Raw genomic sequence first — 22,960 nt, 5'->3', positions numbered from 1 at the left:
AAAGGGTCTGAATACTTATGTAAATGTGATATCGGTTTTTTGTGTGTTAAAAAAAAGAAAAAATAAATTGCAAACATTTCTAAAAACCTGTTATTGGTTCGTCATTATGGGGTATTGTGTGTAGAATGAGGGGGAAAAAAAAAACAATGAAGTCCATTTTAGAATAAGGCTGTAAGGTAACCATCTGTGGGAAAAGGGGTCTGAATACTTTCTAACTGTTTCTCTTCTGTCTCCGAGGCCTCTGGGAGCCAAGGAGGAGGGTTGAACAAATACATTCTATAGACACAACACAGTGTCACTATCAATGTTCTGATGCTCGGCAGGATGGCTGGGTCGGCTGGGGGCATTTACATAACCCTGTATAATCATTGCTGTTGACAAGACTCCAGGAAGAAGGACAAATGTGTGTGTGTGTGTGTGTGTGTGTGTGTGTGTGTGTGTGTGTGTGTGTGTGTGTGTGTGTGTGTGTGTGTGTGTTCTAGCTGCTACAGTATGCTAGTAATGAGTGTCTTTGAGCTGACAGACAGAGCTAGAAAAGTGCACTCGGTGGTAGATATTTCCCTCCTGCATGACATGCCAAGCAAGCAGCGGGCAGCAGGACATCTCTCTGAGGGCAGGACAGGAGGAAGTGAATGTAGCTGAGCAGACTGTGACAGCAGGACATCTCTCTGAGGGCAGGACAGGAGGAAGTGAATGTAGCTGAGCTGAGCAGACTGTGACAGCAGAACATCTCTCTGAGGGCAGGACAGGAAGAAGTGAATGTAGCTGAGCAGACTGTGACAGCAGGACATCTCTCTGAGGGCAGGACAGGAGGAAGTGAATGTAGCTGAGCAGACTGTGACAGCAGGACATCTCTCTGAGGGCAGGACAGGAGGAAGTGAATGTAGCTGAGCTGAGCAGACTGTGACAGCAGGACATCTCTCTGAGGGCAGGACAGGAGGAAGTGAATGTAGCTGAGCAGACTGTGACAGCAGAACATCTCTCTGAGGGCAGGACAGGAGGAAGTGAATGTAGCTGAGCAGACTGTGACAGCAGAATATCTCTCTGAGGGCAGGACAGGAAGAAGTGAATGTAGCTGAGCTGACTGTGACAGCAGAACATCTCTCTGAGGGCAGGACAGGAGGAAGTGAATGTAGCTGAGCTGACTGTGACAGCAGGACATCTCTCTGAGGGCAGGACAGGAGGAAGTGAATGTAGCTGAGCTGAGCAGACTGTGACAGCAGGACATCTCTCTGAGGGCAGGACAGGAGGAAGTGCATGTAGCTGAGCAGACTGTGACAGCAGGACATCTCTCTGAGGGCAGGACAGGAGGAAGTGCATGTAGCTGAGCAGACTGTGACAGCAGGACATCTCTCTGAGGGCAGGACAGGAGGAAGTGAATGTAGCTGAGCTGAGCAGACTGTGACAGCAGTACAGACAAACAGACAAGGGCAAGACAGGGGGGCAGACAACAGCACTGACAGACAACAGCACTGACAGAGGAGTGACAGACAACAGCACTGACAGGGGAGTGACAGACAACAGCACTGACAGGAAGACAGACAACAGTACTGATGGGGGGGGGGGGGGGGGGGTGGCAGACAACAGCACTGACAGACAACAGCACTGACAGAGGAGTGACAGACAACAGCACTGACAGGGGGGTGACAGACAACAGCACTGACAGGAAGACAGACAACAGTACTGATGGGGGGGGGGGGGCAGACAACAGCACTGACAGGGGGGTGACAGACAACAGCACTGACAGGAAGACAGACACCAGCACTGACAGGAAGACAGACACCAGCACTGACAGGAAGACAGACAACAGTACTGATGGGGGGGGGGGGGGGGGCAGACAACAGCACTGACAAAGGAGTGACAGACAACAGCACTGACAGGGGGGGACAGACAACAGCACTGACAGGGGGGTGACAGACAACAGCACTGACAGAGGGGTGACAGACAACAGTACTGACAGACAACAGCACTGACAGGGGGGGGGACAGACAACAGTACTGACAGACAACAGCACTGACAGGGGGGGACAGACAACAGCACTGACAGACAACAGCACTGACAGGGGGGGACAGACAACAGCACTGACAGGGGGGGGGACAGACAACAGCACTGACAGGGGGGGACAGACAACAGCACTGACAGGGGGGGACAGACAACAGCACTGACAGACAACAGCACTGACAGAGGAGTGACAGACAACAGCACTGACAGACAACAGCACTGACAGGGGGGGGGGGGCAGACAACAGCACTGACAGGGGGGGGGGGGACAGACAACAGCACTGACAGACAACAGCACTGACAGGGGGGGGACAGACAACAGCACTGACAGACAACAGCACTGACAGGGGGGGGGGCAGACAACAGCACTGACAGACAACAGCACTGACAGGGGGGGACAGACAACAGCACTGACAGACAACAGCACTGACGGGGGGGGGGACAGACAACAGCACTGACAGACAACAGCACTGGCAGGGGGGTGACAGACAACAACACTGACAGACAACAGCACTGACAGGGGGGTGACAGACAACAGCACTGACAGGGGGGTGACAGACAACAGCACTGACAGACAACAGCACTGACAGGGGGGGACAGACAACAGCACTGACAGGGGGGGACAGACAACAGCACTGACAGACAACAGCACTGACAGGGGGGTGACAGACAACAGCACTGACAGACAACAGCACTGACAGGGGGGTGACAGACAACAGCACTGACAGACAACAGCACTGACAGGGGGGTGACAGACAACAGCACTGACAGGGGGGTGACAGACAACAGCACTGACAGGAAGACAGACAACAGTACTGATGGGGGGGGGGGGCAGACAACAGCACTGACAGGGGGGTGACAGACAACAGCACTGACAGGAAGACAGACAACAGTACTGATGGGGGGGGGGCAGACAACAGCACTGACAGGGGGGTGACAGACAACAGCACTGACAGGAAGACAGACAACAGTACTGATGGGGGGGGGGCAGACAACAGCACTGACAGGGGGGTGACAGACAACAGCACTGACAGACAACAGCACTGACAGGGGGGGACAGACAACAGCACTGACAGACAACAGCACTGACAGGGGGGGTGACAGACAACAGCACTGACAGACAACAGCACTGACAGGGGGGTGACAGACAACAGTTTTTTTATTTTATTTTTTTATTTCACCTTTATTTAACCAGGTAGGCTAGTTGAGAACACCTTTATTTAACCAGGTAGGCCAGTTGAGAACACCTTTATTTAACCAGGTAGGCCAGTTGAGAACACCTTTATTTAACCAGGTAGGCTAGTTGAGAACACCTTTATTTAACCAGGTAGGCTAGTTGAGAACACCTTTATTTAACCAGGTAGGCCAGTTGAGAACACCTTTATTTAACCAGGTAGGCTAGTTGAGAACACCTTTATTTAACCAGGTAGGCTAGTTGAGAACACCTTTATTTAACCAGGTAGGCCAGTTGAGAACACCTTTATTTAACCAGGTAGGCCAGTTGAGAACACCTTTATTTAACCAGGTAGGCTAGTTGAGAACACCTTTATTTAACCAGGTAGGCTAGTTGAGAACACCTTTATTTAACCAGGTAGGCCAGTTGAGAACACCTTTATTTAACCAGGTAGGCCAGTTGAGAACACCTTTATTTAACCAGGTAGGCTAGTTGAGAACACCTTTATTTAACCAGGTAGGCCAGTTGAGAACACCTTTATTTAACCAGGTAGGCCAGTTGAGAACACCTTTATTTAACCAGGTAGGCCAGTTGAGAACACCTTTATTTAACCAGGTAGGCTAGTTGAGAACACCTTTATTTAACCAGGTAGGCTAGTTGAGAACACCTTTATTTAACCAGGTAGGCCAGTTGAGAACACCTTTATTTAACCAGGTAGGCCAGTTGAGAACACCTTTATTTAACCAGGTAGGCCAGTTGAGAACACCTTTATTTAACCAGGTAGGCTAGTTGAGAACACCTTTATTTAACCAGGTAGGCTAGTAGAGAACAAGTTCTCATTTACAACTGCGACCTGGCCAAGATAAGGCATAGCAGTGTGAACAGACAACACAGAGTTACACATGGAGTAAACAATTAACAAGTCAATAACACAGTAGAAAACAAAAGGGGAGTCTATATACATTGTGTGCAAAAGGCATGAGAAGGTAGGCGAATAATTACAATTATGCAGATTAACACTGGAGTGATAAATGATCAGATGGTTATGTACAGGTAGAGATATTGGTGTGCAAAAGAGCAGAAAAATAAATAAATAAAAACAGTATGGGGATGAGGTAGGTGAAAATGGGTGGGCTATTTACCAATAGACTATGTACAGCTGCAGCGATGGGTTAGCTGCTCAGATAGCAGATGTTTAAAGTTGGTGAGGGAGATAAAAGTCTCCAACTTCAGCGATTTTTGCAATTCGTTCCAGTCACAGGCAGCAGAGAACTGGAACGAAAGGCGGCCAAATGAGGTGTTGGCTTTAGGGATGATCAGTGAGATACACCTGCTGGAGCGCGTGCTACGGATGGGTGTTGCCATCGTAACCAGTGAACTGAGATAGGGCGGAGCTTTACCTAGCATGGACTTGTAGATGACCTGGAGCCAGTGGGTCTGGCGACGAATATGTAGCGAGGGCCAGCCGACTAGAGCATACAAGTCGCAGTGGTGGGTGGTATAAGGTGCTTTAGTGACAAAACGGATGGCACTGTGATAAACTGCATCCAGTTTGCTGAGTAGAGTGTTGGAAGCAATTTTGTAGATGACATCGCCGAAGTCGAGGATCGGTAGGATAGTCAGTTTTACTAGGGTAAGTTTGGCGTGAAGGAGGCTTTGTTGCGGAATAGAAAGCCGACTCTTGATTTGATTTTCGATTGGAGATGTTTGATATGGGTCTGGAAGGAGAGTTTAGAGTCTAGCCAGACACCTAGGTACTTATAGATGTCCACATATTCAAGGTCGGAACCATCCAGGGTGGTGATGCTGGTCAGGCGTGCGGGTGCAGGCAGCGAACGGTTGAACAGCATGCATTTGGTTTTACTAGCGTTTAAGAGCAGTTGGAGGCCACGGAAGGAGTGTCACTGCCCCTCAAAATGCCTGCACACACACACCCTCACACACACAGACGGGAGAATGCTCCATGCCTCCTCCACACTATAATAAAGCCTGATAGAGCCCTCTGCTGGCCAACAGTAGAGTGCTTTGATGTCCTGCCTGAAGAGGGATTTACACTTCTGATTTTTGAGGAAATTTACCATAATTGCTGAGATTTACCTCGTCTGTTAAACAACTGTCAAAAAAAGTTGTAAATTACTGAAAACTGGACACTTAAAATGTACAACATTTTACAGTAAAGGTAATCAATGTAAAAACCACTGTAAAAACCACTCTCTCTCTCTCTCTCTCTCTCTCTCTCTCTCTCTCTCTCTCTCTCTCTCTCTCTCTCTCTCTCTCTCTCTCTCTCTCTCTCTCTCTCTCTCTCTCTCTCTCTCTCTCTCTCACCTGAGTGAACGTTCAGGGGAGAGGTGGTCAGGAGAAGTTCAGAAGGCCAGCGGAGGTGTAGAAACCGGTGCAGTCGGTAGAATACCTCTGGGAAATCTGGACCGCATTCAGATCAAACTCCCCAAAATGGTACGACCCAAAGCTCTACGTTTAGAACAAGACAAGAGAGTTAGAACAAATGTATTGTATTGCAAATGTATTGAAAATGATATACATAACTATCTAAATTACATTAGTATTTAAACCCCCTGAGTCAATACATGTTAGAATCACCCAGCGATAACAGCTGAGTCTTTCTGGGTAAGTTTCTAAGAGCTTTCCACACCTGGGTCTTTCTGGGTGAGTCTCTAAGAGCTTTCCACACCTGGGTGTTTCTGGGTAAGTTTCTAAGAGCTTTCCACACCTGGGTGTTTCTGGGTAAGTTTCTAAGAGCTTTCCACACCTGGGTGTTTCTGGGTAAGTCTCTAAGAGCTTTCCACACCTGGATTGTACAATATTTGCACATTATTCTTTTTAAAAGTCTTCAAGCTTTGTCAAGTTGTTTGTTGATCATTGCTTGAAAGCCATTTTCATGTCTTGCCAACCCAGCGAGGTTGTAATGTCATTACAGAGGTTAGGTAGTTATTCAAAAAATCATGTCAAACACTATTACTGCAGACAGAGTGAATCCATGTGACTTGTTGTGTGACTTGTGAAGCAACTTTTTACTACTGAAGTTATTTAGACTTGGCATAACAAAAGGGTTAAATACTTATTGACTCAAGACATTTCACCTTTCAAATTCATTTGTAAAATAATTTAAAAAACATAATTCCACTTTGACATTCTGGGGTATTGTGTGTTGGCCAGTGACAAAACAACCTCTCAATGCAATAAATGTCAAATTCAGGCTGAAACACAACTAAATGTGGAGAAAGCCAAGGGGTCTGAATACATTGTGAAGACACTAATCATTGGACCTAATGAGGAAATGGAGGCTGATTCCCAGTTCTAACAACACTCATAACATTCTAAATTTTTAAGACTAATAAAATGTCATTGATCTTTTCAGTTATGGTTGGTTGGAGGGATCAAACCCAGCGTGTTGAGTTGGCTGGGACTTTAGGGTTGTCTGTCAGGAATATATTTCAGGTCCAATCAACACTCTGTTCCAGTGTTTCTTAGTCATGGTCCTGGGGAACCAATAGGTAGGATGAGCCAATTAGTGGAATCAGGTGTGTAGCGCGAGGGCGAAAACTAATATTATAGATTTATTTTTTCCTTTATTTAATTAGGCAAGTCAGTTAAGGACAAATTCTTATTTACAATGACAGCCTACACCGGCCAAACCCGGACGGCGTTGGACCAAATGTGCGCCTCCCAATCACGGCCGGTTGTGATACAGCCTGGAATCGAACCAGGGTGTCTGTAGTGACACCTCTAGCGCTGAGATGCAGTGCCTTAGACCGCTGTGCCACTCGGGAGCCCAAAATGAACAGAACGGTCCCCATTCAAGTGAATTATTAATTTGTTCGATTCATAATATTTATGTGTACTTAATCCGATAGGATAAATCCAGATAGATAGCTTTGGAAAAACTGGGCCCAGGACTAGAGCACTGCTCCATTCAGACAGACCGCACCAGGAATATACTATTGTAGTTCTTACATTTTACCAGCAGAGGGCAGCTAATCCACATGAAACAGAGCCAGAGGTATTGTTGCATCACCTACCTGACTGGCTACCATCTTGCTGACTGAATGGGCTGTCTACCATCTTACTGACTGAATGGGCTGTCTACCATCTTACTGACTGAATGGGCTGTCTACAAGCTTACTGACTGATTGGGCTGTCTACCATCTTACTAACTGAATGGGCTGACTACCATCTTACTGACTGAATGAACTGTCTACCATCTTACTGACTGAATGAACTGCCGACCATCTTACTGACTGAATGAACTGCCAACCATCTTACTGACTGAATGAACTGCCTACCATCTTAATGACTGAATGAACTACCTACCATCTTACTGACTGAATGAACTACCTACCATCTTACTGACTGAATGAACTACCTACCATTTTACTGACTGAATGAACTACCTACCATCTTACTGACTGAATGAACTACCTACCATTTTACTGACTGAATGAACTACCTACCATCTTACTGACTGAATGAACTGCCTACCATCTTAATGACTGAATGAACTACCTACCATCTTACTGACTGAATGAACTACCTACCATCTTACTGACTGAATGAACTACCTACCATTTTACTGACTGAATGAACTACCTACCATCTTACTGACTGAATGAACTGCCGACCATCTTACTGACTGAATGAACTACCTACCATCTTACTGACTGAATGAACTGCCGACCATCTTACTGACTGAATGAACTACCTACCATCTTACTGACTGAATGAACTACCTACCATCTTACTGACTGAATGAACTGCCGACCATCTTACTGACTGAATGAACTACCTACCATCTTACTGACTGAATGAACTGCCGACCATCTTACTGACTGAATGAACTACCTACCATCTTACTGACTGAATGAACTGCCGACCATTTTACTGTCTGAATGAACTACCTACCATCTTACTGACTGAATGAACTACCGACCATTTTACTGACTGAATGAACTGTCTACCATCTGACTGACTGAATGAGTGGTGCTAAATAAATCTCACTGAGTGAGTGAGTCTGCTAAATCTTACTGCATTATGCAAGCCCCGGGAGGCTTTATGTTTTCCTGGAATGTTCCTATTGCTTCTGTGAATAGTCGTTCCACCCAAAATATTATGGGAGTACTAGTCAAGAATAAAGATAACCCACAAAAACATAGTATTGCTCAATATAGGAGAGAAATGATCTCCTATGAGACAGACCTAAAGGTTGTATTGTTCCACAGACAACAGGCAGGTAAAAAGGTACCACCAGGATGTTTATTTGTTTGTGTTGTTTGACCTCTGACCTTTAATATGTTCCTGGCATCGAAGGCCTCCCGCTCATTCATGTTCTGCTGCCTTCCTCCTCCGGCTTCGGCTGGAAAACACACAACAAAAGATTGGTAAACCCTGAGCACCGTGGGTAAACCCAGAGCACCGTGTGTAAACCCTGAGCACCGTGTGTAAACCCTGAGCACCGTGGGTAAACCCAGAGCACCGTGTGTAAACCCAGAGCACCGTGTGTAAACCCAGAGTACCGTGGGTAAACCCTGAGTACCGTGGGTAAACCCAGAGCACCGTGTGTAAACCCAGAGCACCGTGTGTAAACCCTGAGCACCGTGTGTAAACCCTGAGCACCGTGTGTAAACCCTGAGCACCGCGGGTAAACCCAGAGTACCGTGGGTAAACCCTGAGCACCGTGGGTAAACCCAGAGCACCGTGTGTAAACCCTGAGCACCGTGTGTAAACCCAGAGCACCGTGTGTAAACCCAGAGCACCGTGTGTAAACCCTGAGCACCGTGGGTAAACCCAGAGCACCGTGGGTAAACCCTGAGCACCGTGGGTAAACCCAGAGCACCGTGTGTAAACCCTGAGCACCGTGTGTAAACCCTGAGCACCGCGGGTAAACCAGAGCACCGCGGATAAACCCTGAGCACCGCGGGTAAACCCAGAGTACCGCGGGTAAACCCTGATACTGAGAGCGTTGGCGTTTCCAAAATAGATATATTTGGGTGTTTTTGGAGCCTTTGTTGGTGTTTCATCTGTGCCTCTGCAACTGCACAACGAGCATGAGGAAGTCTATCGCTGGTGGGGTTACATTTCCTCACAACCAAGTAAAAAAAGGTGTCTGGACACTTAGAACACGACATTTACATCCAAAAATACAGATTTGGTAAACAAAAAGGTGTCTGGACACTTAGAACGCGACATTTACATCCAAAAATACAGATTTGGTAAACAAAAAGGTGTCTGGACACTTAGAACGCGACATTTACATCCAAAATACAGATTTGGTAAACAAAAAGGTGTCTGGACACTTAGAACGCGACATTTACATCCAAAAATACAGATTTGGTTAACAAAAAGGTGTCTGGACACTTAGAACGCGACATTTACATCCAAAATACAGATTTGGTTAACAAAAAGGTGTCTGGACACTTAGAACGCGACATTTACATCCAAAATACAGATTTGGTTAACAAAAAGGTGTCTGGACACTTAGAACGCGACATTTACATCCAAAAATACAGATTTGGTTAACAAAAAGGTGTCTGGACACTTAGAACGCGACATTTACATCGAAAAATACAGATTTGGTTAACAAAAAGGTGAACTTTGAAAAAAGGTCCTTTGACCCTAATGAACAAAACACACATCTAGTGTATTAGGTGGACAACTCTATTTTATAAAATCTAAAAATGTGGGTTAATGAGGTTTAGTGGAGTTCAACGTCAACCACACCGTTTATTACAACACTGTTCAAACCAGGTGGATATCCCTATGAACTGTTCTGGGAGATATGATCCTAAATTACTCTCGCTCTGAAAAACACTAAACAGATGACAGCCTTACCACCACCACCACCCTGATTGGTCAATGTCCCTGTCTGTTATGTAACAGCTGTGATTCTAACAACATAATGCTGACCATTCATCTGGTATGCAGCAGTGACGTACCTAAAACACTGCATTCTGAGCAATTCAGTGCTATTCTGAGCTAGTCAACAACAAGTGCAGAACCAACAGTAACCTTCCCTCCCTCCCTCGCTCTCTCTTTGGCCACAACTCTGTTTGTGTGCAACAGGGCAGAGTGTTTTCCAACAGCAGTGACAAGGGGTTTCATTCAGTTGGCCGTGGATCAAGTCCAGCCCTAGTCCTTTCACGCATGAGTTTACACAGGGCTGGCCAGCTGAGAGACTGGCCAACAACTCAGGGCTGGCCAGCTGAAAGTGTGCAAGAGCACAGGACAAAGGGAGTGGTCTGTCCAAGAGCACAGGACAAAGGGAGGGGTCTGTCCAAGAGCACAGGACAAAGGGAGGGGTCTGTCTAAGAGCACAGGACAAAGGGAGGGGTCTGTCCAAGAGCACAGGACAAAGGGAGGGGTCTGTCCAAGAGCACAGGACAAAGGGAGGGGTCTGTCCAAGAGCACAGGACAAAGGGCGGGGTCTGTCCCAAGAGCGTCCAATAAAACTCTGTTTACTACTTCAGGAACAGGGACTGGGGCGCTCCTCTTCTCAGTTCACTGCAGCCAGCGACTGCAACGAGCTGCAACAAACACTCAAACTGGACGGTTTTATCTCTTCCTTCAAAGACTCATTCCATGGACACTCTTACTGACAGTTGTGGCTGCTTTGTGTGATGTATTGTTGTCTCTACCCTCCTGCCCTTTGTGTTGTCTGTGCCCAATAATGTTTGTACCATGTTGTGCTGCTACCATGTTGTGCTGCTACCATGTTGTGCTGCTGCCATGTTGTGCTGCTACCATGTTGTGCTGCTGCCATGTTGTGCTGCTGCCATGTTGTGCTGCTGCCATGTTGTGCTGCTGCCATGTTGTGCTGCTGCCATGTTGTGCTGCTACCATGTTGTGCTGCTGCCATGTTGTGCTGCTGCCATGTTGTGCTGCTACCATGTTGTGCTGCTGCCATGTTGTGCTGCTGCCATGTTGTGCTGCTGCCATGTTGTGCTGCTGCCATGTTGTGCTGCTACCATGTTGTGCTGCTGCCATGTTGTGCTGCTACCATGTTGTGCTGCTGCCATGTTGTGCTGCTACCATGTTGTGCTGCTGCCATGTTGTGCTGCTACCATGTTGTGCTGCTGCCATGTTGTGCTGCTACCATGTTGTGCTGCTGCCATGTTGTGCTGCTGCCATGTTGTGCTGCTACCATGTTGTGCTGCTACCATGTTGTGCTGCTACCATGTTGTTGTCATGTGTTGCTGACAAAAATATTTTTTTTTTTTAAATTATATTTATAAACATTTGTATTTTATTATTTTATTTTATATATTTTTAATCCTAGCCCCCGTCCTCGCAGGAGGCCTTTTGCCTTTTGGTTGGCCGTCATTGTAAATAAGAATTTGTTCTTAACTGACTTGCCTAGTTAAATTAAATTAAATTAAAAACATTTTAAATCTAGGGGTTGTTATTGTTGTTATGGTTGTTGCTACATCCGTGTTGTTGACATGGGGTGGTGTGTTCAGGTGTCAGTTTGTTTCACTAATGTGATTATACTGTCACTCCGTGTCCATCTTTATGCTGTGACTCCGTGCCCAGTGACTCTGACTTAATGTCCATCTTTATGCTGACTGACTCCGTGCCCAATGACTGACTTAATGTCCATCTTTATGCTGACTGACTGTGTCCAGTGACTGACTTAATGTCCATCTTTATGCTGACTGACTGTGTCCAGTGACTGACTTAATGTCCATCTTTATGCTGACTGACTGTGTCCAGTGACTGACTTAATGTCCATCTTTCTGAGTGGGAGGAGAATGAGGGAAACAGGCTCACATTATCAGGAAGATACTCTGGGTCAGTTTTAGACAGTGGAAAGCCTGCTTTGAGAGAGCAGTGACACTTATTTTGCATTTTCATTTCAAGTACGTGTGTGTGTGCGTGTGTGTGTGTGTGTGTGTGTGTGTGTGTGTGTGTTTGCATTTGTACTCTAGTAAGTGTCCTTGTTTTCAAGATGAAGCTCCAATACACATACCTAAAACACACATCAGTGATGGCCATAGACAAAACCACTTTCTTCATCCTACCTGAAGCATCCTTCCTGAACAGAGTGTTCATCACTGTGCCGTGCAGTTTCACCCTGTCCCATTCTCTGACCATCAGCCCTGAGGAAACAAAGTGGTCCACCAGCCGCTCCACAATGGTCTGCAGCCTGCACAGCAGACAGTCAACACAGACAGTCAACACAAGAGTTAGTTGTTGTTACCTGGGAGCAACCCTCTCACACTGTTGACATCCTATCGATGAACATCATTTTAATGTACTAATTGTCACTCAATCTGTCATTAAAAAAGTCAACTGTAAAAATACAGGGTGCACCTGAGCTCAATTTCAAGTCTCATGGCAAAGGATCTGAATACTTATGGAAATAACGTATTTCAGTTTTTATTTTTAATACATTTGCAAATAATTGTAAAAATCAGTTTTTGCTTTGTCATTATGGTGGATTGTGATGTCATTATGGGGTATTGTGATGTCATTATGGGGTATTGTGATGTCATTATGGGGTATTGTGATGTCATTATGGGGTATTGTGTGTAGATCACAGAGGTTTTTTGTTGTATTTAATCCATTTTAGAATAAGGCTGTGTCAAGGGGTCTGAATACTGAATACTTTTCCCAAAGGCACTGTATATAGTGCTTTTCAAGGAGCCAGAGTCACTGTGGTACAAACTGTGGTTAAAGAAAGAGACATGAGAGTATCCAGGAACCAGACTCTTACTTGTCCGAACCATCTTTCACTTGGACCTTGGCATACAGGACATCCACCATGGCTGGGTCATCGTTCATGTACTCAATCCCTGTCACCTCCAGCGGGAGAGGCTTCCCTTCTGTGATGGTCCTGAAACATAACATAATGTGTTACATGACATAACGTGTTACTTGACATAACGTGTGTTACATGACATAACGTGTTACTTGACATAACATAACAAGACAATGTGTTACTTGACATGACATAATGTGTGTTACATGACATAACGTGTTACTTGACATAACGTGTTACTTGACATAACGTGTGTTACATGACATAACGTGTTACTTGACATAACATAACAAGACAATGTGTTACTTGACATGACATAATGTGTGTTACATGACATAACATGTGTTACATGACATAACGTGTGTTACATGACATAACATGTGTTACATGACATAACGTGTGTTACATGACATAACGTGTGTTACATGACATAGCGTGTGTTACATGACATAACATGTGTGTTACATAATATGACATAACATGAGTTACATAACATAATGTGTTACTTGACATAACATGACATAATGTGTGTTACATGACATAACATGTGTTCCTAAAATCAAATCAAATCAAATTTTATTTGTCACATACACATGGTTAGCAGATGTTAATGCGAGTGTAGCGAAATGCTTGTGCTCCAACTCAATGTTTTATACAATCTAGATAGGGATAGTCCCTCCCTGTTTCAGTCTGTTTTCATCTGTTTGATTCCTAATGAACATGACCCAGTTGTCAGTCAGTCATACGTACTTGATAAAGTCCTGACAGTGCTGGAGTTGTTTACATGCTTGGGTCACTTCCAGGTCGTTCAGCAGAGCCAGGGTGCCGACTGTTAGATGGAGCTTAGCAGGGTTCTGGAAGATGCTTCCATCTACTCCGTGGTCCTTAACAAGAGAGGAGAGAGACCTGCGATGAACTGACCGCACAGAGAAACACTGTAGGGTGAAGTTGCCCTTAGACACCGATCTTAGGTCCGTTTGGCATTTCCTCCACTAATGGTTGAGATTAGTATTGGACGAAGAGGAAGCTGATCCTAGATCTGCACAATTTAACCCTTAGAACCAGACAACCAGATAAACTAAAACAGGGACCCAAGATCTCTGATAGCTATTCAGTCAATATAAACATGAATGGAATATAGTCAAGTCTCAAACTGGAGTTTGAGACTATTATGCACGATTTTACAGATTGTCATCCCTCCCATCCGCCATGCACGCACTCACTGACACACACACACACACACACACACACACACACACACACACACACACACACACTCTTCCTTACCTGAGAACACTGCTCCAACACCTCCTCTTTAAACCTCAGGAATCCATCCTGAACTTGAGGGTGGTTAAGAGCGAACGACAGGAAGTGGGTGAACGGCTGCTTCTTGCGAAAGCTCTGCACCAGGAGCTCGACACGAGTCACGGCAGAGGACACCGCGGCCTTCTGGGAGCCAGTGATCACTGGAACAATGCGAGACCGTTATTGTGTGACTGTGAATGTGAGACTTTTATTTTTGATATCCCATGATTCTAGCCCTTAGAAGAAGAGCAGAGGTTCATGGATAATGTCTTGAGTTTTGAGTTTTGTGTGGTTGCTGGAACCACGTTCTTGGCTGACTTTTATTACTAAACTCATTCATTTTTATTTTATTTATTTCACCTTTATTTAACCAGGCAGGCAAGTTGAGAACAAGTTCTCATTTACAATTGCGACCTGGCCAAGATAAAGCAAAGCAGTTCGACACATACAACGACACAGAGTTAGACATGGAGTAAAACAAACATACAGTCAATAATACAGTATAAACAAGTCTATCTACAATGTGAGCAAATTAGGTGAGATAAGGGAGGTAAAGGCAAAAAAAAGGCCATGGTGGCAAAGTAAATACAATATAGCAAGTAAAATATGAGTTGACTGCTGACAGAAAACCACTGAAATTCCCAGAGATAGAGAAAGAAGAGTTTTGCTAGACTGGTCCCAGATCTGTTTGTGCTTGCATAGTGAACTCCTATAGTCATTGTTAATCACTTGCCTAGTTAAATAAAGGTTAAATAAAATAAAAACATTAATTGTCTAGTAATTCCGACCACAGGAGTTGGTGAGACAGCACAAACAGTCATAATATGGGACGAGGCTACAGTGTTGCACCAGTATCTTTACTATAAACCTCTGGTTTGGGCTGGTCTCCAAGCTCTGGTCCAGGGCGTTACGTGAGGCCTGACCCTTCTTCAAGAAGGCTGAAAGAAGGCTCAAGCCCTGGACCAGAGGTACTGGTCTCTCTGCTAATAAAACGCCACTCACCGATCTGTCCTTCCACTCCTTGTTTTGGAATGTGGATGTCTGTCTTTGTGTCTGCCTCGAGTCTTCTACGTGTCTCTCCTTTCCTTCCGATGATGTATCTGGTAAAAACAACAACAACACTTCTCTGGTTAGTACACCGTATCCTTGATTTTCATTGACGATGTACACATAACCCTAATAAAACACACACAAACACACACACACACACACCTAATTTGCCTAAAATATTACGCTGTTACCATGGTTACCTCATGTAGTCTTAACTACAAGCTAGAATGTTGAATAAAATTATATTTAAATGTGACGGTAGGAAGTGGAGATAAACACAGAGGTTTATTAACCAGACTTTATGGGGCGTCGGTCTGTTTGACTCTGTCAGCTTGTATTCCTGCTACACTGTGGACACCTGTTCAAACATCTCATTCCAAAATCATGGGCATTAATATGGAGTTGGTCCCCCCCTCTTTGCTGCTATAACAGCCTCCACTCTTCTGGGAAGGCTTTCCACTAGATGTTGGAACATTGTTGTGGGGGCATGCTTCCATTCAGCCACAAGAGCATTAGTGAGGTCAGGCACGGATGTTGGGTGATTAGTCCTGGCTCGCAGTCGGTGTTTCAATTCATCCTAAAGGTGTTTGATTGGGTTGCGGTCAGGGCTCTGTGCAGGCCAGTCAAGTTCTTCCACACCAATCTCGATAAAACATTTCTGTATGGACCTCGCTTTGTGCACAGGGGTGTTGTCATGCTGAAACTGTAAAGGGGCACAGAATCGTATAGAATGTCATTGTATGCTGTACTGTTAAAATTACCCTTCACTGGAACTAAGGGGCCCGAACCATGAAAAGAGCCCCAGACTATCACTCCTCCTCCACCAAACTTCGCAGTTGGCATTATACATTGGGGCAGGTAGTGTTCCTCTGGCATCCTCCAAACCCAGATTCGTCCGTCAGACTGCCAGATAGTGAAGCGTGATTCATCACTCAAGAGAACACGTTTCCACCGCTCCAGAGTCCAATGGCAGTGAGCTTTACACCAGTCCAGCTGAAGCTTGGCATTGTGATCTTAGGCTTGTGTGCGGCTGCTCGGCCACGGAAACCCATTTCATGAAGCTCCCGAAGAGTTCTAGTGCTGACGTTGCTTCCAGAGACAGTTTGAAAGACGGTAGTGAGTGTTGCAACCGAGGACAGACGATTTTTATGCGATACATGCTTCAGCACTAGGCGGTCCCGTTCTGTGAGCTTGTGTGGCCTACCACTTCGCGGCTGAGCCGTTGCTGCTCCTAGACATTTCCACTTCACATTAACAGCACTTACTGTCGACAGGGACTTGTTAGAAGGTAGCATCCTATGACAGTGCCACGTTGAAAGTCACTGAGCTCTTCAGGAAGGCCATTCTACTGCCAATGTTTGTCTGTGGAGATTGCATGGCTGTGTGCTCGATTTTATACACCTGTCAACAACGGGTGTAGCTGAAATAGCCTAATCCTCTAATTTGAAGGGGTGTCCACATATCTGCTGACGTTGCTTCCAGAGACAGTTTGGAGGGGTGTCCACATACTGTTATAGATATGTGTCCCTATCCAGTGTCCCTATCCTGAACAGGACACTGGCTTTTATATAGCTTCAGATTGAATGGGTAATTGGAGACAGCTGTGTCTTGACGAGGGGGCGGGGTCAGCTCTCCAATTAGCCCTGGAGTCGACCAATCAGCTGCTTGAGGATTTCAGGAAGCCATTTCCTGAAATAAAACACATGCAAATACCCAAACTACAACACATGAACTGGGGAACGTAACAAGTGTATGTGAAATGAGCACGGGCAAAGTGTGTATGTATTTTCAATCTTCTGATGCATGGCACGTCGCCAAACGTTGTCGCCTGAACCACGTTTCCTTCGCAATCAGCTGGAAGTGCTTGCGTCTTACTGCAAATTAAAAGTCTGCAACGTTCGGTCTCTGGTACGGTTACACTTGGCCCTCGTTTACATATTGTGCTGCAACGTTCGGTCTCTGGTGGGGTTACACTTGGCCATTGTTTACATATTGTGCTACAACGTTCGGTCTCTGGTGGGGTTACACTTGGCCATTGTTTACATATTGTGCTGCAACGTTCGGTCTCTGGTGGGGTTACACTTGGCCATTGTTTACATATTGTGCTGCAACGTTCGGTCTCTGGTGGGGTTACACTTGGCCATCGTTTACATATTGTGCTGCAACGTTCGGTCTCTGGTGGGGTTACACTTGGCCATTGTTTACATATTGTGCTGCAACGTTCGGTCTCTGGTGGGGTTACACTTGGCCATCGTTTACATATTGTGCTGCAACGTTCGGTCTCTGGTGGGGTTACACTTGGCCATCGTTTACATATTGTGCTGCAACGTTCGGTCTCTGGTGGGGTTACACTTGGCCATCGTTTACATATTGTGCTGCAACGTTCGGTCTCTGGTACGGTTACACTTGGCCATCGTTTACATATTGTGCTACAACGTTCGGTCTCTGGTACGGTTACACTTGGCCATCGTTTACATATTGTGCTGCAACGTTCGGTCTCTGGTGGGGTTACACTTGGCTATTGTTTACATATTGTGCTACAACGTTCGGTCTCTGGTGGGGTTACACTTGGCCATTGTTTACATATTGTGCTGCAACGTTCGGTCTCTGGTGGGGTTTACACTTGGCCATCGTTTACATATTGTGCTGCAACGTTCGGTCTCTGGTGGGGTTACACTTGGCCATTGTTTACATATTGTGCTACAACGTTCGGTCTCTGGTGCGGTTACACTTGGCCATTGTTTAGATATTGTGCTACAACGTTCGGTCTCTGGTGCGGTTACACTTGGCCATCGTTTACATATTGTGCTACAACGTTCGGTCTCTGGTGGGGTTACACTTGGCCATTGTTTACATATTGTGCTGCAACGTTCGGTCTCTGGTACGGTTACACTTGGCCATTGTTTACATATTGTGCTACAACGTTCGGTCTCTGGTGCGGTTACACTTGGCCATCGTTTACATATTGTGCTGCAACGTTCGGTCTCTGGTGGGGTTACACTTGGCCATTGTTTACATATTGTGCTACAACGTTCGGTCTCTGGTGCGGTTACACTTGGCCATTGTTTACATATTGTGCTGCAACGTTCGGTCTCTGGTGGGGTTACACTTGGCCATTGTTTACATATTGTGCTGCAACGTTCGGTCTCTGGTGGGGTTACACTTGGCCATCGTTTACATATTGTGCTGCAACGTTCGGTCTCTGGTGGGGTTACACTTGGCCATTGTTTACATATTGTGCTGCAACGTTCGGTCTCTGGTGGGGTTACACTTGGCCATCGTTTACATATTGTGCTGCAACGTTCGGTCTCTGGTGGGGTTACACTTGGCCATCGTTTACATATTGTGCTGCAACGTTCGGTCTCTGGTGGGGTTACACTTGGCCATCGTTTACATATTGTGCTGCAACGTTCGGCCTCTGGTACGGTTACACTTGGCCATCGTTTACATATTGTGCTACAACGTTCGGTCTCTGGTACGGTTACACTTGGCCATCGTTTACATATTGTGCTGCAACGTTCGGTCTCTGGTGGGGTTACACTTGGCCATTGTTTACATATTGTGCTACAACGTTCGGTCTCTGGTGGGGTTACACTTGGCCATTGTTTACATATTGTGCTGCAACGTTCGGTCTCTGGTGGGGTTTACACTTGGCCATCGTTTACATATTGTGCTGCAACGTTCGGTCTCTGGTAGGGTTACACTTGGCCATTGTTTACATATTGTGCTACAACGTTCGGTCTCTGGTGCGGTTACACTTGGCCATTGTTTAGATATTGTGCTACAACGTTCGGTCTCTGGTGCGGTTACACTTGGCCATCGTTTACATATTGTGCTACAACGTTCGGTCTCTGGTGGGGTTACACTTGGCCATTGTTTACATATTGTGCTGCAACGTTCGGTCTCTGGTACGGTTACACTTGGCCATTGTTTACATATTGTGCTACAACGTTCGGTCTCTGGTGCGGTTACACTTGGCCATTGTTTAGATATTGTGCTACAACGTTCGGTCTCTGGTGGGGTTACACTTGGCCATCGTTTACATATTGTGCTGCAACGTTCGGTCTCTGGTGGGGTTACACTTGGCCATTGTTTACATATTGTGCTGCAACGTTCGGTCTCTGGTGGGGTTACACTTGGCCATCGTTTACATATTGTGCTGCAACGTTCGGTCTCTGGTGGGGTTACACTTGGCCATCGTTTACATATTGTGCTGCAACGTTCGGTCTCTGGTGGGGTTACACTTGGCCATCGTTTACATATTGTGCTGCAACGTTCGGTCTCTGGTACGGTTACACTTGGCCATCGTTTACATATTGTGCTACAACGTTCGGTCTCTGGTACGGTTACACTTGGCCATCGTTTACATATTGTGCTGCAACGTTCGGTCTCTGGTGGGGTTACACTTGGCCATTGTTTACATATTGTGCTACAACGTTCGGTCTCTGGTGGGGTTACACTTGGCCATTGTTTACATATTGTGCTGCAACGTTCGGTCTCTGGTGGGGTTTACACTTGGCCATCGTTTACATATTGTGCTGCAACGTTCGGTCTCTGGTGGGGTTACACTTGGCCATTGTTTACATATTGTGCTACAACGTTCGGTCTCTGGTGCGGTTACACTTGGCCATTGTTTAGATATTGTGCTACAACGTTCGGTCTCTGGTGCGGTTACACTTGGCCATCGTTTACATATTGTGCTACAACGTTCGGTCTCTGGTGGGGTTACACTTGGCCATTGTTTACATATTGTGCTGCAACGTTCGGTCTCTGGTACGGTTACACTTGGCCATTGTTTACATATTGTGCTACAACGTTCGGTCTCTGGTGCGGTTACACTTGGCCATCGTTTACATATTGTGCTGCAACGTTCGGTCTCTGGTGGGGTTACACTTGGCCATTGTTTACATATTGTGCTACAACGTTCGGTCTCTGGTGCGGTTACACTTGGCCATTGTTTACATATTGTGCTGCAACGTTCGGTCTCTGGTGCGGTTACACTTGGCCATCGTTTACATATTGTGCTACAACGTTCGGTCTCTGGTGGGGTTACACTTGGCCATTGTTTACATATTGTGCTACAACGTTCGGTCTCTGGTACGGTTACACTTGGCCATTGTTTACATATTGTGCTACAACGTTCGGTCTCTGGTACGGTTACACTTGGCCATCGTTTACATATTGTGCTGCAACGTTCGGTCTCTGGTGGGGTTACACTTGGCCATCGTTTACATATTGTGCTGCAACGTTCGGTCTCTGGTACGGTTTACACTTGGCCCTCGTTTACATATTGTGCTGCAACGTTCGGTCTCTGGTGGGGTTACACTTGGCCATCGTTTAGATATTGTGCTGCAACGTTCGGTCTCTGGTGGGGTTACACTTGGCCATCGTTTACATATTGTGCTACAACGTTCGGTCTCTGGTGGGGTTACACTTGGCCATCGTTTACATATTGTGCTGCAACGTTCGGTCTCTGGTACGGTTACACTTGGCCATTGTTTACATATTGTGCTACAACGTTCGGTCTCTGGTGGGGTTACACTTGGCCATTGTTTACATATTGTGCTGCAACGTTCGGTCTCTGGTACGGTTACACTTGGCCATTGTTTACATATTGTGCTACAACGTTCGGTCTCTGGTGCGGTTACACTTGGCCATTGTTTACATATTGTGCTGCAACGTTCGGTCTCTGGTGCGGTTACACTTGGCCATCGTTTACATATTGTGCTACAACGTTCGGTCTCTGGTGGGGTTACACTTGGCCATTGTTTACATATTGTGCTACAACGTTCGGTCTCTGGTACGGTTACACTTGGCCATTGTTTACATATTGTGCTACAACGTTCGGTCTCTGGTACGGTTACACTTGGCCATCGTTTACATATTGTGCTGCAACGTTCGGTCTCTGGTGGGGTTACACTTGGCCATCGTTTACATATTGTGCTGCAACGTTCGGTCTCTGGTACGGTTACACTTGGCCCTCGTTTACATATTGTGCTGCAACGTTCGGTCTCTGGTGGGGTTACACTTGGCCATTGTTTAGATATTGTGCTGCAACGTTCGGTCTCTGGTGGGGTTACACTTGGCCATTGTTTAGATATTGTGCTGCAACGTTCGGTCTCTGGTGGGGTTACACTTGGCCATCGTTTACATATTGTGCTACAACGTTCGGTCTCTGGTGGGGTTACACTTGGCCATTGTTTACATATTGTGCTGCAACGTTCGGTCTCTGGTGCGGTTACACTTGGCCATCGTTTACATATTGTGCTGCAACGTTCGGTCTCTGGTACGGTTACACTTGGCCATCGTTTACATATTGTGCTGCAACGTTTACGTCACATACGAATTGTATCGAAAGTATCGAAACTCCAAACCAACAGAATCATATGCAGACCATCGTACTGAAAGTCCGGCTACAAAACACTTCCCTGTGGACAACGGGTAATGTAAATCAAAATGAGGTTTATTCAACATTTTCATCTGTAATGGGACGGTTCGGAAATGTTGAGCTCACGCGTTAGAGACGAGAGTGTGGGTCATCTAGTCCCGGATTCTAAAATGGACTAACAACCTCATATGCAGTCATCGACTCATGACGTGCATCCCAAATGGCACCCTATTCCCTTAAGGCTCTGGTCAAAAGTAATGCACTATATAGGGGATAGGGTACCATTTAGGGCGCATAGCCTACATGGTGTTTGTAACTCACTTGTAAAGAACACTTGGGACATCAATGGCACAGCTGAAACCTTTGTCAGTCTGTTCTATGGAGTGGCTGTCACAGAACTCTTCTTCTTCTTCGTCAAACTGTTCACTTGCTAATCAAAACAACAAAGTGCATTTGTGAGATTGGCAAGAACATGTTGGTGTTCCATAATAGGTGCAGCAGGGACAAATGGGAGAGGAGACAGCTACATTTAGAGGAGACAAGCATCCCACAACACAATGTGGTGGTCAATTGGTCAGCTATAACTAGCTGTCTCAGTAGAATAAAGTCAATAATCTGGTAGTACTGTACAGTATTGTAGCCATCTGTCTTATCTAGCTAGCTAGAGTTAGCTGGGGGTGTAGGGAGCTAGCACCACTGAGGTATAATGGCTGGCACTGAGGACCTAGCTACCTGGTGGTCCCATGTAGGAGTCGTCCTCTTCCCCCTCTTCATACTGGTCTTCTTTGATCGTATTTCTTCTGTATACTCTTCCACTTATGTTGATCAATGATGGACGTAAGATTTCCATTGTAGCAGTTATCTTGAACAGTAAATAAAACGAGATATACTGTAGTGAATAGTAGCTGCCAACTACGTGTGGGCTCTTTGGCTGTTTTGCGACATACGGCAGTTTGACGTAAAGTAACCAGCTGATTACGTCGTCGCTGATCTCTAAACCGCATGGATAAACATTCCGCGCTCGCAACAAATGAATGATGCGCCGATATCTGGAGTTGGTGACCCATGATCCTTTTGAATCATAGTTGGATCTTCATCCAACAGAGGACGTACATGGGCACCAGCAAGCAGTCAGTGCTCTGCCAATGGGTCAGCCCACAACACCCACCACCAGTTTTGTCACATCACACAAGAGGATCTGTTTGTTTGAACCCAATGGGCCATCTGGCTACTTGCCCCTGCTTTGTGCATCCCAAATGACACCCTATTACCTA

General features: G+C 45.9%; 1 protein-coding gene across 3 annotated transcripts in view; it reads right to left on the bottom strand.

Moving 5' to 3' along the window:
• LOC118943830 (activating signal cointegrator 1 complex subunit 1) overlaps nt 1–22,730 on the bottom strand; it is a 35,252-nt gene extending 12,522 nt beyond the window's left edge. For 2 of the 3 annotated variants that reach the window (XM_090217726.1, XM_090217727.1), the window contains exons 1-9: nt 22,419–22,730; nt 22,008–22,116; nt 15,251–15,348; nt 14,231–14,409; nt 13,694–13,827; nt 12,899–13,018; nt 12,204–12,328; nt 8,472–8,542; nt 5,500–5,643 (exon numbers count right to left, since the gene is read on the bottom strand). In XM_090217726.1, the coding sequence (XP_090073852.1) occupies nt 5,527–5,643; nt 8,472–8,542; nt 12,204–12,328; nt 12,899–13,018; nt 13,694–13,827; nt 14,231–14,409; nt 15,251–15,348; nt 22,008–22,116; nt 22,419–22,536 (1,071 nt within the window). In that variant the 5' untranslated portion in view covers nt 22,537–22,730 and the 3' untranslated portion in view covers nt 5,500–5,526. The remainder of the gene's footprint in view (nt 1–5,499; nt 5,644–8,471; nt 8,543–12,203; nt 12,329–12,898; nt 13,019–13,693; nt 13,828–14,230; nt 14,410–15,250; nt 15,349–22,007; nt 22,117–22,418) is intronic. The other variant, XM_090217728.1, reaches the window with a different exon arrangement.
• Nucleotides 22,731–22,960: the final 230 nt, after the last annotated feature.

Source organism: Oncorhynchus mykiss, chromosome 23 (genome assembly GCF_057628025.1).
Source record: "Oncorhynchus mykiss isolate SJ-2025 chromosome 23, ASM5762802v1, whole genome shotgun sequence".
In the NCBI taxonomy this organism is placed as follows: Eukaryota; Metazoa; Chordata; class Actinopteri; order Salmoniformes; family Salmonidae; genus Oncorhynchus; species Oncorhynchus mykiss.
Note: the sequence above shows the minus strand (reverse complement) of the source record. Positions and strands in the feature narration are given on the sequence as shown.